Source organism: Lethenteron reissneri, unplaced genomic scaffold (assembly GCF_015708825.2).
Source record: "Lethenteron reissneri isolate LAM-NWPU_2019-01 unplaced genomic scaffold, ASM1570882v1 scaffold_1639, whole genome shotgun sequence".
Taxonomy (NCBI): domain Eukaryota; kingdom Metazoa; phylum Chordata; class Hyperoartia; order Petromyzontiformes; family Petromyzontidae; genus Lethenteron; species Lethenteron reissneri.
In genome coordinates, this window is record NW_026891376.1 from 3,255,128 (window position 1) to 3,272,243 (window position 17,116).

The window sequence follows — 17,116 nt, forward strand, 5'->3', positions numbered from 1 at the left end:
TGGAGAGAGACACGTGGAGAGAGACACGTGGTAGAGAGACACGTGGGTAGAGAGACACGTGGGTAGAGAGACACGGGGGGAGAGAGACACGTGGAGAGAGACACGTGGGTAGAGAGACACGTGGGTAGAGAGACACGGGGGGAGAGACACGAGGAGAGAGACACGGGGAGAAGGACACGGGGAGACACGGGGAGAGAGAGGGAGAGAGACACGGGGAGAGAGACACGTGGGGAGAGAGACACGGGGGGAGAGAGACACGGGGAGAGAGACACGGGGGGAGAGAGACACGTGGGGAGAGAGACACGGGGGGAGAGAGACACGGGGAGAGAGACACGTGGGGAGAGAGACACGTGGGGAGAGAGACACGTGGGGAGAGAGACACGTGGGTAGAGAGACACGTGGGTAGAGAGACACGGGGGGAGAGAGACACGTGGAGAGAGACACGTGGGTAGAGAGACACGTGGGTAGAGAGACACGGGGGGAGAGACACGAGGAGAGAGACACGGGGAGAAGGACACGGGGAGACACGGGGAGAGAGAGGGAGAGAGACACGGGGAGAGAGACACGTGGGGAGAGAGACACGGGGGGAGAGAGACACGTGGGGAGAGAGGGAGAGAGACAAGGGGAGAGAGGGAGAGAGCGGAGGGAGAGATCGGGGATGAATGGGGAGCGAGGGGGAGGGAGACACGGGGGGAGGGGAGGGGGCAGTCAACGTCTCTATAAAGGAGACTCGGCGCGAGAGAATCCAGACTGCGGAGAGACGCAGAGAGACAGAGACACAGAGAGACGCAGAGAGACAGAGACACAGAGAGACGCAGAGAGACGCAGAGAGGCAGACACAGAGACGCAGAGAGACACACACACACAGACACAGAGACACACACACAGAGACACACGCAGAGAGACACACACAGAGACGCAGAGAGACAGAGACACAGAGAGACGCAGAGAGACAGAGACACAGAGAGACGCAGAGAGACGCAGAGAGGCAGACACAGAGACGCAGAGAGACACACACACACAGACACAGAGACACACACACAGAGACACACGCAGAGAGACACACACAGAGACGCAGAGAGACAGAGACACAGAGAGACGCAGAGAGACAGAGACACAGAGAGACGCAGAGAGACGCAGAGAGGCAGACACAGAGACGCAGAGAGACACACACACACAGACACAGAGACACACACACAGAGACACACGCAGAGAGACACACACAGAGACGCAGAGAGACACACAGAGACACTGAGAGACACACACAGAGACACACACACACAGACACACACAGAGACACACAGGGAGACAGGGAGACAGAGACGCACACACACAGACACACACACAGAGACACACAGGGAGACAGGGAGACAGAGACGCAGAGAGACACACACAGAGACACTGAGCGACACACAGACACAGAGACACGCACACAGAGACACACAGAGACACACACACACACAGACACAGAGACACACACATAGAGACATACACACACAGAGACACACACAGATACACAGAGAAACAGACACAGAGACACAGAGAGACACACACAGAGACACACACACAGAGACACTGAGAGAGACACACACAGAGACACACGGGGAGACAGAGACATACGGAGACACACGGGGAGACACGGGGAGACAGAGACACACGGGGAGACACACGGGGAGACACGGGGAGACACATACACACAGAGACACACAGAGACACACGGGGAGACAGAGACACACAGAGACACACGGGGAGACAGAGACACACAGAGACACACGGGGAGACAGAGACACACAGAGACACACGGGGAGACAGAGACACACAGAGACACACGGGGAGACAAAGACGCACAGAGACACACAGAGACACACATAGACACACGGGGAGATGGAGACCGACAGAATGGTAAGCTTAACATCACCATCATCACCACCATCACCACCACCATCATCATCACCACCACCACCATCATCACCACCATCACCACCACCATCATCACCACCATCACCACCATCATCATCACCATCATCACCACCATCATCATCACCACCATCATCACAATCACCACCATCACAACCACCATCATCATCACCACCACCACCATCATCATCACCTCCATGATTACCATCATCACCACCAACATCATCACCACCACCACCACCACCATCACGTCCATAATCACCACCATCATCATCACCACCACCACCACCATCATCATCACCTCCATGATTACCATCATCACCACCACCATCACCACCACCATCATCATCATCACCACCACCATCATCACGTCCATAATCACCACCATCATCAGCAAGACCACCCCCATCATTGTCAGCATGATGATTGCAAATGTGTTGATTGTTATTCGCAAAAGACAAAGATCCCCCGTGTAGCCTCAACAGCCTGTTGGGGCAAGTGCTGTTAGTAGCGAGTAGCAGCACCTATGAAGGCCGGCACGGCACACGAGGGGGTGGGTGGCCAGCACCACGCCCGGCCGCCTTTGTCTCCCCCAGTGGTGATGTTTACTGCACACCGCACCGGGAACTCATTTGAGGCCGAGTCGACCTAGGGGAGGTCCAGGACCGGTTCAGATTTATGGCTATCACTACTGAATTGGTGTTAGTGGAGCGCTAACCGCTGTCCCACCGCTCCCCACATCACTCAGCTCTCTATCCCTTCCAGAACACCGCTAGAATTCACATCACTCAGCTCTCTATCCCTTCTAGAACATGGCTAGAATTCACATCACTCAGCTCTCTATCCCTTCTAGAACATCTCTAGAATTCACATCACTCAGCTCTCTGTCCCTTCTAGAACATCACTAGAATTCACATCACTCAGCTCTCTATCCCTTCTAGAACATCTCTAGAATTCACATCACTCAGCTCTCTATCCCTTCCAGAACATCGCTAAAATTCACATCACTCAGCTCTCTATCCCTTCTAGAACATCGCTAGAATTCACATCACTCAGCTCTCTATCCCTTCTAGAACATCGCGATAATTCACATCACTCAGCTCTCGATCCTTCTAGAACATCACTAGAATTCACATCACTCAGCTCTCAATCCATTCTAGAACATCACTAGAATTCACATCACTCAGCTCTCCATCCCTTCTAGAACATCTCTAGAATTCACATCACTCAGCTCTCTATCCCTTCCAGAACACCGCTAGAATTCACATCACTCAGCTCTCTATCCCTTCCAGAACATCACTAGAATTCACATCACTCAGCTCTCTATCCCTTCCAGAGCATCTCTAGAATTCACATCACTCAGCTCTCTATCCCTTCTAGAACATCACTAGAATTCACATCACTCAGCTCTCTATCCCTTCTAGAACATCACTAGAATTCACATCACTCAGCTCTCCATCCCTTCTAGAACACCGCTAGAATTCACATCACTCAGCTCTCAATCCCTTCTAGAACATCGCTAGAAATCACATCACTCAGCTCTCTATCCATTCAAGAACATCACTAGAATTCACATCACTCAGCTCTATATCCCTTCTAGAACATCACTAGAATTCACATCACTCAGCTCTCTATCCCTTCCAGAACATCACAAAAATTCACATCACTCAGCTCTCTATCCCTTCTAGAACATCACTAGAATTCACATCACTCAGCTCTCCGTCCCTTCTAGAACATCACTAGAATTCACATCACTCAGCTCTCTATCCCTTCTAGAACATCGCTAGAATTCACATCACTCAGCTCTCTATCCCTTCCAGAACATCACTAGAATTCACATCACTCAACTCTTTATCCCTTCTAGAACACCGCTAGAATTCACATCACTCAGGTCTCTATCCCTTCTAGAACATCACGAGAATTCACATCACTAATCTCTCTATCTCTTCTAGAACATCACTAGAATTCACATCACTCAGCTCTCTATCCCTTCTAGAACCTCGCTAGAATTCACATCACTCAGCTCTCTATCCCTTCTAGAACATCGCTAGCATTCACACCACTCAGCTCTCTATCCCTTCTAGAACATCGCTAGAAATCACATCACTCAGCTCTCTATCCCTTCTAGAACATCACTAGAATTCACATCACTCAGCTCTCTATCCCTTCTAGAACACCGCTAGAATTCACATCACTCAGCTCTCTATCCCTTCTAGAACATCACTAGAATTCACACCACTCAGCTCTCCATCCCTTCTAGAACATCACTAGAATTCACATCACTCAGCTCTCTGTCCCTTCTAGAACATCGCTAGAATTCACATCACTCAGCTCTCCATCCCTTCTAGAACATCACTAGAATTCACATCACTCAGCTCTCTATCCCTTCTAGAACATCACTAAAATTCACATCACTCAGCTCTCTGTCCCTTCCAGAACACCACTAGAATTCACATCACTCAGCTCTCTATCCCTTCTAGAACATCACTAGAATTCACATCACTCAGCTCTCTATCCCTTCTAGAACATCACTAGAATTCACATCACTCAGCTCTCTATCCCTTCTAGAACATCGCTAGAATTCACATCACTCAGCTCTCCATCCCTTCTAGAACATTGCTAGAATTCACATCACTCAGCTCTCTATCCCTTCTAGAACATCACTAGAATTCACATCACTCAGCTCTCTGTCCCTTCTAGAACATCACTAGAATCACATCACTCAGCTCTCTATCCCTTCTAGAACATCACTAGAATTCACATCACTCAGCTCTCCATCCCTTCTAGAACATCACTAGAATTCACATCACTCAGCTCTCTATCCCTTCTAGAACATCACTAGAATTCACATCACTCAGCTCTCTATCCCTTCTAGAACATCACTAGAATTCACATCACTCCACTCTCTATCCCTTCTAGAACATCACTAGAATTCACATCACTCAGCTCTCCATCCCTTCTAGAACATCACCTAGAATTTACATCACTCAGCTCTCGATCCCTTCTAGAACATCACTAGAATTCACATCATTCAGCTCTCTGTCCCTTCTAGAACATCACTAGAATTCACATCACTCCACTCTCTATCCCTTCCAGAACATCACTAGAATTCACATCACTCAGCTCTCCATCCCTTCTAGAACATCACTAGAATTCACATCACTCAGCTCTCTGTCCCTTCTAGAACATCACTAGAATTCACATCACTCAGCTCTCTGTCCCTTCTAGAACATCGCTAGAATTCACATCACTCAGCTCTCTATCCCTTCCAGAACATCACAAAAATTCACATCACTCAGCTCTCTATCCCTTCTAGAACATCACTAGAATTCACATCATTCAGCTCTCTGTCCCTTCTAGAACATCACTAGAATTCACATCACACAGCTCTCCATCCCTTCTAGAACATCACTAGAATTCACATCACTCAGCTCTCTATCCCTTCTAGAACACCACTAGAATTCACATCACTCAGCTCTCTATCCCTTCTAGAACATCACTAGAATTCACATCACTCAGCTCTCTATCTCTTCTAGAACATCGCTAGAAATCACATCACTCAGCTCTCTATCCCTTCTAGAACATCACTAAAATTCACATCACTCAGCTCTCTATCCCTTCTAGAACATCACTAGAATTCACATCACTCAGCTCTCTATCCCTTCTAGAACATCGCTAGAATTCACATCACTCAGCTCTCTATCCCTTCTAGAACATCACTAGAATTCACATCACTCAGCTCTCTATCCCTTCTAGAACATCACTATAATTCACATCACTCAGCTCTCTATCCCTTCTAGAACATCACTAGAATTCACATCACTCAGCGCTCTATCCCTTCTAGAACATCACTAGAATTCACATCACTCAGCTCTCTATCCCTTCCAGAACATCACTAGAATTCACATCACTCAACTCTCTATCTCTTCTAGAACATCACTAGAATTCACATCACTCAGCTCTCTGTCCCTTCTAGAACATCACTAGAATTCACATCACTCAGCTCTCCATCCCTTCTAGAACATTGCTAGAATTCACATCACTCAGCTCTATATCCCTTCTAGAACATCTCTAGAATTCACATCACTCAGCTCTCTATCCCTTCTAGAACACCACTAGAATTCACATCACTCAGCTCTCTGTCCCTTCTAGAACATCGCTAGAATTCACATCACTCAGCTCTCCATCCCTTCTAGAACATCACTAGAATTCACATCACTCAGCTCTCTATCCCTTCTAGAACATCACTAAAATTCACATCACTCAGCTCTCTGTCCCTTCCAGAACACCACTAGAATTCACATCACTCAGCTCTCTATCCCTTCTAGAACATCACTAGAATTCACATCACTCAGCTCTCTATCCCTTCTAGAACATCACTAGAATTCACATCACTCAGCTCTCTATCCCTTCTAGAACATCGCTAGAATTCACATCACTCAGCTCTCCATCCCTTCTAGAACATTGCTAGAATTCACATCACTCAGCTCTCTATCCCTTCTAGAACATCACTAGAATTCACATCACTCAGCTCTCTGTCCCTTCTAGAACATCACTAGAATTCACATCACTCAGCTCTCTATCCCTTCTAGAACATCACTAGAATTCACATCACTCAGCTCTCCATCCCTTCTAGAACATCACTAGAATTCACATCACTCAGCTCTCTATCCCTTCTAGAACATCGCTAGAATTCACATCACTCAGCTCTCTATCCCTTCTAGAACATCACTAGAATTCACATCACTCCACTCTCTATCCCTTCTAGAACATCACTAGAATTCACATCACTCAGCTCTCCATCCCTTCTAGAACATCACTAGAATTCACATCACTCAGCTCTCGATCCCTTCTAGAACATCACTAGAATTCACATCATTCAGCTCTCTGTCCCTTCTAGAACATCACTAGAATTCACATCACTCCACTCTCTATCCCTTCCAGAACATCACTAGAATTCACATCACTCAGCTCTCCATCCCTTCTAGAACATCACTAGAATTCACATCACTCAGCTCTCTATCCTTTCTAGAACATCACTAGAATTCACATCACTCAGCTCTCGATCCCTTCTAGAACATCACTAGAATTCACATCATTCAGCTCTCTGTCCCTTCTAGAACACCGCTAGAATTCACATCACTCAGCTCTCTATCCCTTCCAGAACATCACTAGAATTCACATCACTCAGCTCTCTATCCTTTCAAGAACATCACTAGAATTCACATCACTCAGCTCTCTATCCTTTCTAGAACATCACTAGAATTCACATCACTCAGCTCTCTGTCCCTTCTAGAACATCACTAGAATTCACATCACTCAGCTCTCTATCCTTTCTAGAACATCACTAGAATTCACATCACTCAGCTCTCTATCCTTTCTAGAACATCACTAGAATTCACATCACTCAGCTCTCCATCCCTTCTAGAACATCACTAGAATTCACATCACTCAGCTCTCTATCCCTTCCAGAGCATCTCTAGAATTCACATCACTCAGCTCTCTATCCCTTCCAGAACACCGCTAGAATTCACATCACTCAGCTCTCGATCCCTTCAAGAACATCACTAGAATTCACATCACTCAGCTCTATATCCCTTCTAGAACATTTCTAGAATTCACATCACTCAGCTCTCTGTCCCTTCTAGAACATCTCCAGAATTCACATCACTAATCTCTCCATCCCTTCTAGAACACCACTAGAATTCACATCACTCAGCTCTCTATCCCTTCTAGAACATCACTAAAATTCACATCACTCAGCTCTCTATCCCTTCCAGAACACCACTAGAATTCACATCACTCAGCTCTCTATCCCTTCTAGAACATCACTAGAATTCACATCACTCAGCTCTCTATCCCTTCTAGAACATCGCTAGAATTCACATCACTCAGCTGTCTATCCCTTCTAGAACATCACTAGAATTCACATCACTCAGCTCTCTGTCCCTTCTAGAACATCACTAGAATTCACATCACTCAGCTCTCTATCCCTTCCAGTACATCACTAGAATTCACATCACTCAGCTCTCTATCCCTTCTAGAACATCACTAGAATTCACATCACTCAGCTCTCTATCCCTTCTAGAACATCACTAGAATTCACATCACTCAGCTCTCTATCCCTTCTAGAACATCGCTAGAATTCACATCACTCAGCTGTCTATCCCTTCTAGAACATCACTAGAATTCACATCACTCAGCTCTCTGTCCCTTCTAGAACATCACTAGAATTCACATCACTCAGCTCTCTATCCCTTCCAGTACATCACTAGAATTCACATCACTCAGCTCTCTAGAATCCCTTCTAGAACATCGCTAGAATTCACATCACTCAGCTCTCTGTCCCTTCTAGAACATCACTAGAATTCACATCACTCAGCTCTCTATCCCTTCTAGAACATCACTAGAATTCACATCACTCAGCTCTCTATCCTTTCTAGAACATCACTAGAATTCACATCACTCAGCTCTCTATCCTTTCTAGAACATCACTAGAATTCACATCACTCAGCTCTCTGTCCCTTCTAGAACATCACTAGAATTCACATCACTCAGCTCTCTATCCTTTCTAGAACATCACTAGAATTCACATCACTCAGCTCTCTATCCCTTTCTAGAACATCACTAGAATTCACATCACTCAGCTCTCCATCCCTTCTAGAACATCACTAGAATTCACATCACTCAGCTCTCTATCCCTTTCTAGAACATCACTAGAATTCACATCACTCAGCTCTCTATCCCTTCTAGAACATCACTAGAATTCACATCACTCAGCTCTATATCTCTTCTAGAACATCTCTAGAATTCACATCACTCAGCTCTCTGTCCCTTCTAGAACATCGATAGAATTCACATCACTCAGCTCTCTATCCCTTCTAGAACATCACTAGAATTCACATCACTCAGCTCTCCATCCCTTCTAGAACATCGCTATAATTCACATCACTCAGCTCTCAATCCCTTCTAGAACATCACTAGAATTCACATCACTCAGCTCTCCATCCCTTCTAGAACACCGCTAGAATTCACATCACTCAGCTCTCTATCCCTTCTAAAACATCGCTATAATTCACATCACTCAGCTCTCTATCCCTTCTAGAACACCGCTAGAATTCACATCACTCAGCTCTCTGTCCCTTCTAGAACATCACTAGAACTCACATAACTCAGCTCTCCATCCCTTCTAGAACATCACTAGAATTCACATCACTCAGCTCTCTATCCCTTCTAGAACATCGCTAGAATTCACATCACTCAGCTGTCTATCCCTTCTAGAACATCACTAGAATTCACATCACTCAGCTCTCTGTCCCTTCTAGAACATCACTAGAATTCACATCACTCAGCTCTCTATCCCTTCCAGTACATCACTAGAATTCACATCACTCAGCTCTCTATCCCTTCTAGAACATCGCTAGAATTCACATCACTCAGCTCTCTGTCCCTTCTAGAACATCACTAGAATTCACATCACTCAGCTCTCTATCCCTTCTAGAACTTCACTAGAATTCACATTACTCAGCTCTCTATCCTTTCTAGAACATCACTAGAATTCACATCACTCAGCTCTCTATCCTTTCTAGAACATCACTAGAATTCACATCACTCAGCTCTCTGTCCCTTCTAGAACATCACTAGAATTCACATCACTCAGCTCTCCATCCCTTCTAGAACATCACTAGAATTCACATCACTCAGCTCTCTATCCTTTCTAGAACATCACTAGAATTCACATCACTCAGCTCTCCATCCCTTCTAGAACATCACTAGAATTCACATCACTCAGCTCTCTATCCTTTCTAGAACATCACTAGAATTCACATCACTCAGCTCTCTATCCCTTCTAGAACATCACTAGAATTCACATCACTCAGCTCTATATCTCTTCTAGAACATCTCTAGAATTCACATCACTCAGCTCTCTATCCCTTCTAGAACATCGCTAGAATTCACATCACTCAGCTCTCTGTCCCTTCTAGAACATCGATAGAATTCACATCACTCAGCTCTCTATCCCTTCTAGAACATCACTAGAATTCACATCACTCAGCTCTCTATCCCTTCTAGAACACCGCTAGAATTCACATCACTCAGCTCTCTGTCCCTTCTAGAACATCGATAGAATTCACATCACTCAGCTCTCTATCCCTTCTAGAACATCACTAGAATTCACATCACTCAGCTCTCCATCCCTTCTAGAACATCGCTATAATTCACATCACTCAGCTCTCAATCCCTTCTAGAACATCACTAGAATTCACATCACTCAGCTCTCTATCCCTTCTAGAACACCACTATAATTCACATCACTCAGCTCTCTATCCCTTCTAGAACATCGCTATAATTCACATCACTCAGCTCTCTGTCCCTTCTAGAACATCGCTAGAATTCACATCACTCAGCTCTCTATCCCTTCTAAAACATCGCTATAATTCACATCACTCAGCTCTCTATCCCTTCTAGAACACCGCTAGAATTCACATCACTCAGCTCTCTGTCCCTTCTAGAACATCACTAGAATTCACATCACTCAGCTCTCCATCCCTTCTAGAACACCGCTAGAATTCACATCACTCAGCTCTCCATCCCTTCTAGAACACCACTAGAATTCACATCACTCAGCTCTCCATCCCTTCTAGAACACCGCTAGAATTCACATCACTCAGCTCTCTATCCCTTCTAAAACATCGCTATAATTCACATCACTCAGCTCTCTGTCCCTTCTAGAACATCACTAGAATTCACATAACTCAGCTCTCCATCCCTTCTAGAACACCGCTAGAATTCACATCACTCAGCTCTCTATCCCTTCTAGAACATCACTAGAATTCACATCACTCAGCTCTATATCTCTTCTAAAACATCGCTAGAATTCATATCACTCAGCTCTCCATCCCTTCTAGAAGATCACTAGAATTCACATCACTCAGCTCTCTATCCCTTCTAGAACATCACTAGAATTCACATCACTCAGCTCTCCATCCCTTCTAGAACATCACTATAATTCACATCACTCAGCTCTCCATCCCTTCCAGAACACCGCTAGAATTCACATCACTCAGCTCTCTATCCCTTCTAGAACATCACTATAATTCACATCACTCAGCTCTCTGTCCCTTCTAGAACACCACTAGAATTCACATCACTCAGCTCTCCATCCCTTCTAGAACATCGCTATAATTCACATCACTCAGCTCTCAATCCCTTCTAGAACATCACTAGAATTCACATCACTCAGCTCTCTGTCCCTTCTAGAACACCACTAGAATTCACATCACTCAGCTCTCTATCCTTTCTAGAACATCACTAGAATTCACATCACTCAGCTCTCCATCCCTTCTAGAACATCGCTATAATTCACATCACTCAGCTCTCAATCCCTTCTAGAACATCACTAGAATTCACATCACTCAGCTCTCTATCCCTTCTAGAACACCGCTAGAATTCACATCACTCAGCTCTCCATCCCTTCCAGAACATCACTAGAATTCACATCACTCAGCTCTCCATCCCTTCTAGAACACCGCTAGAATTCACATCACTCAGCTCTCCATCCCTTCCAGAACATCACTAGAATTCACATCACTCAGCTCTCCATCCCTTCTAGAACACCACTAGAATTCACATCACTCAGCTCTCCATCCCTTCTAGAACATCGCTATAATTCACATCACTCAGCTCTCAATCCCTTCTAGAACATCACTAGAATTCACATCACTCAGCTCTCTGTCCCTTCTAGAACACCACTAGAATTCACATCACTCAGCTCTCCATCCCTTCTAGAACATCGCTATAATTCACATCACTCAGCTCTCCATCCCTTCTAGAACACCACTAGAATTCACATCACTCAGCTCTCCATCCCTTCTAGAACACCGCTAGAATTCACATCACTCAGCTCTCCATCCCTTCTAGAACACCGCTAGAATTCACATCACTCAGCTCTCCATCCCTTCCAGAACACCACTAGAATTCACATCACTCAGCTCTCAATCCCTTCTAGAACATCACTAGAATTCACATCACTCAGCTCTCCATCCCTTCCAGAACATCACTATAATTCACATCACTCAGCTCTCTATCCCTTCTAGAACATCACTAGAATTCACATCACTCAGCTCTCCATCCCTTCTAGAACACCACTAGAATTCACATCACTCAGCTCTCCATCCCTTCTAGAACACCGCTAGAATTCACATCACTCAGCTCTCTATCCCTTCCAGAACACCACTAGAATTCACATCACTCAGCTCTCCATCCCTTCCAGAACATCGCTATAATTCACATCACTCAGCTCTCCATCCCTTCTAGAACACCGCTAGAATTCACATCACTCAGCTCTCCATCCCTTCTAGAACATCACTAGAATTCACATCAATCAGGTCGACCTCGCCTCAAATTCACACCCACTCTACAACTCACAGTCACTTGCCCCCGATAGCCTGCTGGAGGCTACACGGGGGAGCTTTGGCTGTACCTTTATCTCTCTCTCTCTCTGTGTTGTGAGTGTCACGCGCTCCAGAATTCCATGACGTCGCCACGTGACCTCCCATTACTCGTGCCTTAGTCTGGCTCTGTGAGCCTCAGTGATTTTAACACTGAACCCTGTGGGGGAGGGAGCCTTAGTCTGGCTCTGTGAGCCTCAGTGATTTTAACACTGAACCCTATAGGAGCCTTAGTCTGGCTCTGTGAGCCTCAGTGATTTTAACACTGAACCCTATAGGAGCCTTAGTCTGGCTCTGTGAGCCTCAGTGATTAACACCGAACCCTATGGGGGAGGGAGCCTTAGTCTGGCTCTGTGAGCCTCAGTGATTTTAACACTGATCCCTATGGGAGCCTTAGTCTGGCTCTGTGAGCCTCAGTGATTAACACTGAACCCTATGGGAGCCTCAGTCTGGCTCTGTGAGCCTCAGTGATTTTAACACTGAACCCTATGGGGGAGGGAGCCTCAGTCTGGCTCTGTGAGCCTCAGTGATTAACACTGAACCCTATGGGAGGGAGCCTTAGTCTGGCTCTGTGAGCCTCAGCGATTAACATTGAACCCTATGGGATAGGAAGCCTTAGTCTGGCTCTGTGAGCCTCAGTGATTAACACTGAACCCTAAGGGAACCTTAGTCTGGCTCTGTGAGCCTCAGTGATTAACACTGAACCCTATGGGAGCCTCAGTCTGGCTCTGTGAGCCTCAGTGATTAACACTGAACCCTATGGGAGGGAGCCTTAGTCTGGCTCTGTGAGCCTCGGTGATTAACACTGAACCCTATGGGAGGGAGCCTCAGTCTGGCTCTGTGAGCCTCAGTGATTAACACTGAACCCTATGGGAGTGAGCCTTAGTCTGGCTCTGTGAGCCTCAGTGATTAACACTGAACCCTATGTGAGAGGGAGCCTTAGTCTGGCTCTGTGAGCCTCAGTGATTAACACTGAACCCTATGGGAGGGAGCCTCAGTCTGGCTCTGTGAGCCTCAGTGATTAACACTGAACCCTATGGGAGCCTCAGTCTGGCTCTGTGAGCCTCAGTGATTAACACTGAACCCTATGGGAGTGAGCCTTAGTCTGGCTCTGTGAGCCTCAGTGATTAACACTGAACCCTATGGGAGGGAGCCTTAGTCTGGCTCTGAGCCTCGGTGATTAACACTGAACCCTATGGGAGGGAGCCTTAGTCTGGCTCTGTGAGCCTCAGTGATTTTAACACTGAACCCTATGGGAGGGAGCCTTAGTCTGGCTCTGTGAGCCTCAGTGATTAACACTGAACCCTATGGGAGCCTCAGTCTGGCTCTGTGAGCCTCAGTGATTAACACTGAACCCTATGGGAGCCTCAGTCTGGCTCTGTGAGCCTCAGTGATTAACACTGAACCCTATGGGAGGGAGCCTCAGTCTGGCTCTGTGAGCCTCAGTGATTAACACTGAACCCTATGGGAGCCTTAGTCTGGCTCTGTGAGCCTCAGTGATCAACACTGAACCCTGTGGGAGCCTTAGTCTGGCTCTGTGAGCCTCAGTGATTAACACTGAACCCTATGGGATAGGGAGCCTTAGTCTGGCTCTATGAGCCTCGGTGATTAACACTGAACCCTATGGGAGAGGGAGCCTCAGTCTGGCTCTGTGAGCCTCAGTGATTAACACTGAACCCTATGGGAGAGGGAGCCTCAGTCTGGCTCTGTGAGCCTCAGTGATTAACACTGAACCCTATGGGAGAGGGAGCCTTAGTCTGGCTCTGTGAGCCTCAGTGATTAACACTGAACCCTGTGGGAGCCTTAGTCTGGCTCTGTGAGCCTCGGTGATTAACACTGAACCCTGTGGGAGCCTTAGTCTGGCTCTGTGAGCCTCAGTGATTAACACTGAACCCTGTGGGAGCCTTAGTCTGGCTCTGTGAGCCTCAGTGATTAACACTGAACCCTGTGGGAGCCTTAGTCTGGCTCTGTGAGCCTCAGTGATTAACACTGAACCCTGTGGGAGCCTTAGTCTGGCTCTGTGAGCCTCGGTGATTAACACTGAACCCTGTGGGAGCCTTAGTCTGGCTCTGTGAGCCTCGGTGATTAACACTGAACCCTGTGGGAGCCTTAGTCTGGCTCTGTGAGCCTCAGAGATTAACACTGAACCCTGTGGGAGCCTTAGTCTGGCTCTGTGAGCCTCAGTGATTAACACTGAACCCTGTGGGAGCCTTAGTCTGGCTCTGTGAGCCTCAGTGATCAACACTGAACCCTATGGGGAGTGAGCCTCAGTCTGGCTCTGTGAGCCTCAGTGATTAACACTGAACCCTATGGGAGCCTTAGTCTGGCTCTGTGAGCCTCGGTGATTAACACTGAACCCTGTGGGAGCCCTAGTCTGGCTCTGTGAGCCTCAGTGATTAACACTGAACCCTGTGGGAGCCTTAGTCTGGCTCTGTGAGCCTCAGTGATTAACACTGAACCCTGTGGGAGCCTTAGTCTGGCTCTGTGAGCCTCAGTGATTAACACTGAACCCTGTGGGAGCCTTAGTCTGGCTCTGTGAGCCTCGGTGATTAACACTGAACCCTGTGGGAGCCTTAGTCTGGCTCTGTGAGCCTCGGTGATTAACACTGAACCCTGTGGGAGCCTTAGTCTGGCTCTGTGAGCCTCAGAGATTAACACTGAACCCTGTGGGAGCCTTAGTCTGGCTCTGTGAGCCTCAGTGATCAACACTGAACCCTATGGGGAGTGAGCCTCAGTCTGGCTCTGTGAGCCTCAGTGATTAACACTGAACCCTATGGGAGCCTTAGTCTGGCTCTGTGAGCCTCTAACACTGAACCCTATGGGAGCCTTAGTCTGGCTCTGTGAGCCTCTAACACTGAACCCTGTGGGAGCCTTAGTCTGGCTCTGTGAGCCTCAGCGATTTTAACACTGAGCCCACAACTAGAGGCAGCTATAGCAGAGGGGGTGGAAGGGGTACTTGGCCTACTCTTCTAAAAGAAGCTCCGTATAGTAACCCTTACGTTTTACCTCACCATAACATTGCCCATGAACCCTTACGAATATAATGTTTACCTTAAATGTCGTTGGCAGGTGGGCGTCGCAACACAATTCTGAGGAGAAACCTGGTGGAAAAAGGCGACCACATTTGCCAAGAAACGAAGAAATTAATTAATTTTAAGCTTTTAAAATAAAGAAATTTAAAAAGAAAAATAACAAAACTATAAGCGGCCATTTTCTTTTCGTACGTCTAATTTTCGCGCCAATTTCAGCCGCGCCGCCTCGCTCCCCCCATCTACGTCATCGCGTCGGCAAGTGACGTCATCACGCACGGGAGAAACCGGGCAGTTGAAGATGAACGTCACCAACGCCGACCGCGTGACGTCAACGCGCAGTCAGCGGGAGGGGGGGCGGGGCCTACCCATATAAGGCGCGTGACGTAATCACGCTCAGCCACCCTCCGACGAATCGCAAGGGGAGGTGGGGGCCAGAGGGGACCCCGCCCCCGCAATGTGGATTGTGTGACGTCACTGCTGGAGGCGAACCTTATATGGGCATGTTGCGTCATCGCCCCAGCCACGTGCGAGCGTGGGGGGCGGGAGGGGGCCACCGGAAATGCGACGTCACCAGGAGCGCTCCTTATATGGGTGGATTACGTCACGCGGGGCGACCGGAAACCGTGACGTCTTTCGACGTCAATCCCGCGTGCGTCATCGGGGTGGTGGGAGCCCCGCCCCCCGCGGGGCTGATGACGTCAGTGGAGGTGCCCCGCCCCCTTCCTCCAGCTGTTGGTGAATGGAGGTAAATTACCGCACTGCACTGAATGGGTGAATGAGTGAGTGAATGAGTAGATGAATGGGTGAATGAGTGAGTGAATGAGTAGATGAATGGGTGAATGAGTGAGTGAATGAGTAGATGAATGGGTGAATGAGGTGAGTGAATGAGTAGATGAATGGGTGAATGAGTGAGTGAATGAGTAGATGAATGAGTGAGTGAATGAGAGATGATGTGAATGAGTAGATGAAGGGGAATGAGTGAGTGAATGAGTAGATGAATGGTGTGAATGAGTGAGTGAATGAGTAGATGAATGGGTGAATGAGTGAGTGAATGAGTAGATGAATGGGTGAATGAGTGAGTGAATGAGTAGATGAATGGGTGAATGAGTGAGTGAATGAGTAGAGATGGGTGAATGAGTGAGTGAATGAGTAGATGAATGGGTGAATGAGTGAGTGAATGAGTAGATGAATGGGTGAATGAGTGAGTGAATGAGTAGATGAAGGGTGAATGAGTGAGTGAATGAGTAGATGAATGGGTGAATGAGTAGATGAATGGGTGAATGAATAGATAAATGAATAGATGGATGGATGGGTGAATGAATGATTGAGTCCGTAGATGAATGAGTCGGCGAATGAGTAGATGAATGAATCGATGAATGAATAGATGAATGGATGGATGGGTGAATGAATATTGAGTGAGTCGTGGGTGAATGAATGAGTGAATGAGTGATGAATGGGTGAATGAATCGATGAATGAATAAATGAATGGATGGATGGGTGAATGAATGATTGAGTCCTTGGGTGAATGAGTCGGCGAATGAGTAGATGAATGAATCGATGATGGATGGATGAATGAATCTATGAATGAATAGATGAATGGATGGATGGAATGGGTGAATGAATGATTGAGTGAGTCCGTGGATGAATGACTGAGTGATGAATAGATGAAGATGGGATGAATGATTCTGAGTGATGTGAGTGAGTCCGTGGATGAAT

General features: G+C 47.0%; 1 protein-coding gene across 1 annotated transcript in view; it reads left to right on the forward strand.

The window, feature by feature from the left end:
* LOC133338956 (RNA-binding protein 25-like) overlaps positions 1-15,803 on the forward strand; it is a 66,073-nt gene extending 50,270 nt beyond the window's left edge. The window contains exons 2-4 of the mRNA XM_061547083.1: positions 750-1,794; positions 1,871-1,902; positions 15,438-15,803. Coding sequence (XP_061403067.1) covers positions 750-1,794; positions 1,871-1,902; positions 15,438-15,519 — 1,159 coding nt within the window. The 3' untranslated portion in view covers positions 15,520-15,803. The remainder of the gene's footprint in view (positions 1-749; positions 1,795-1,870; positions 1,903-15,437) is intronic.
* The last annotated feature ends 1,313 nt before the right edge of the window (positions 15,804-17,116 follow it).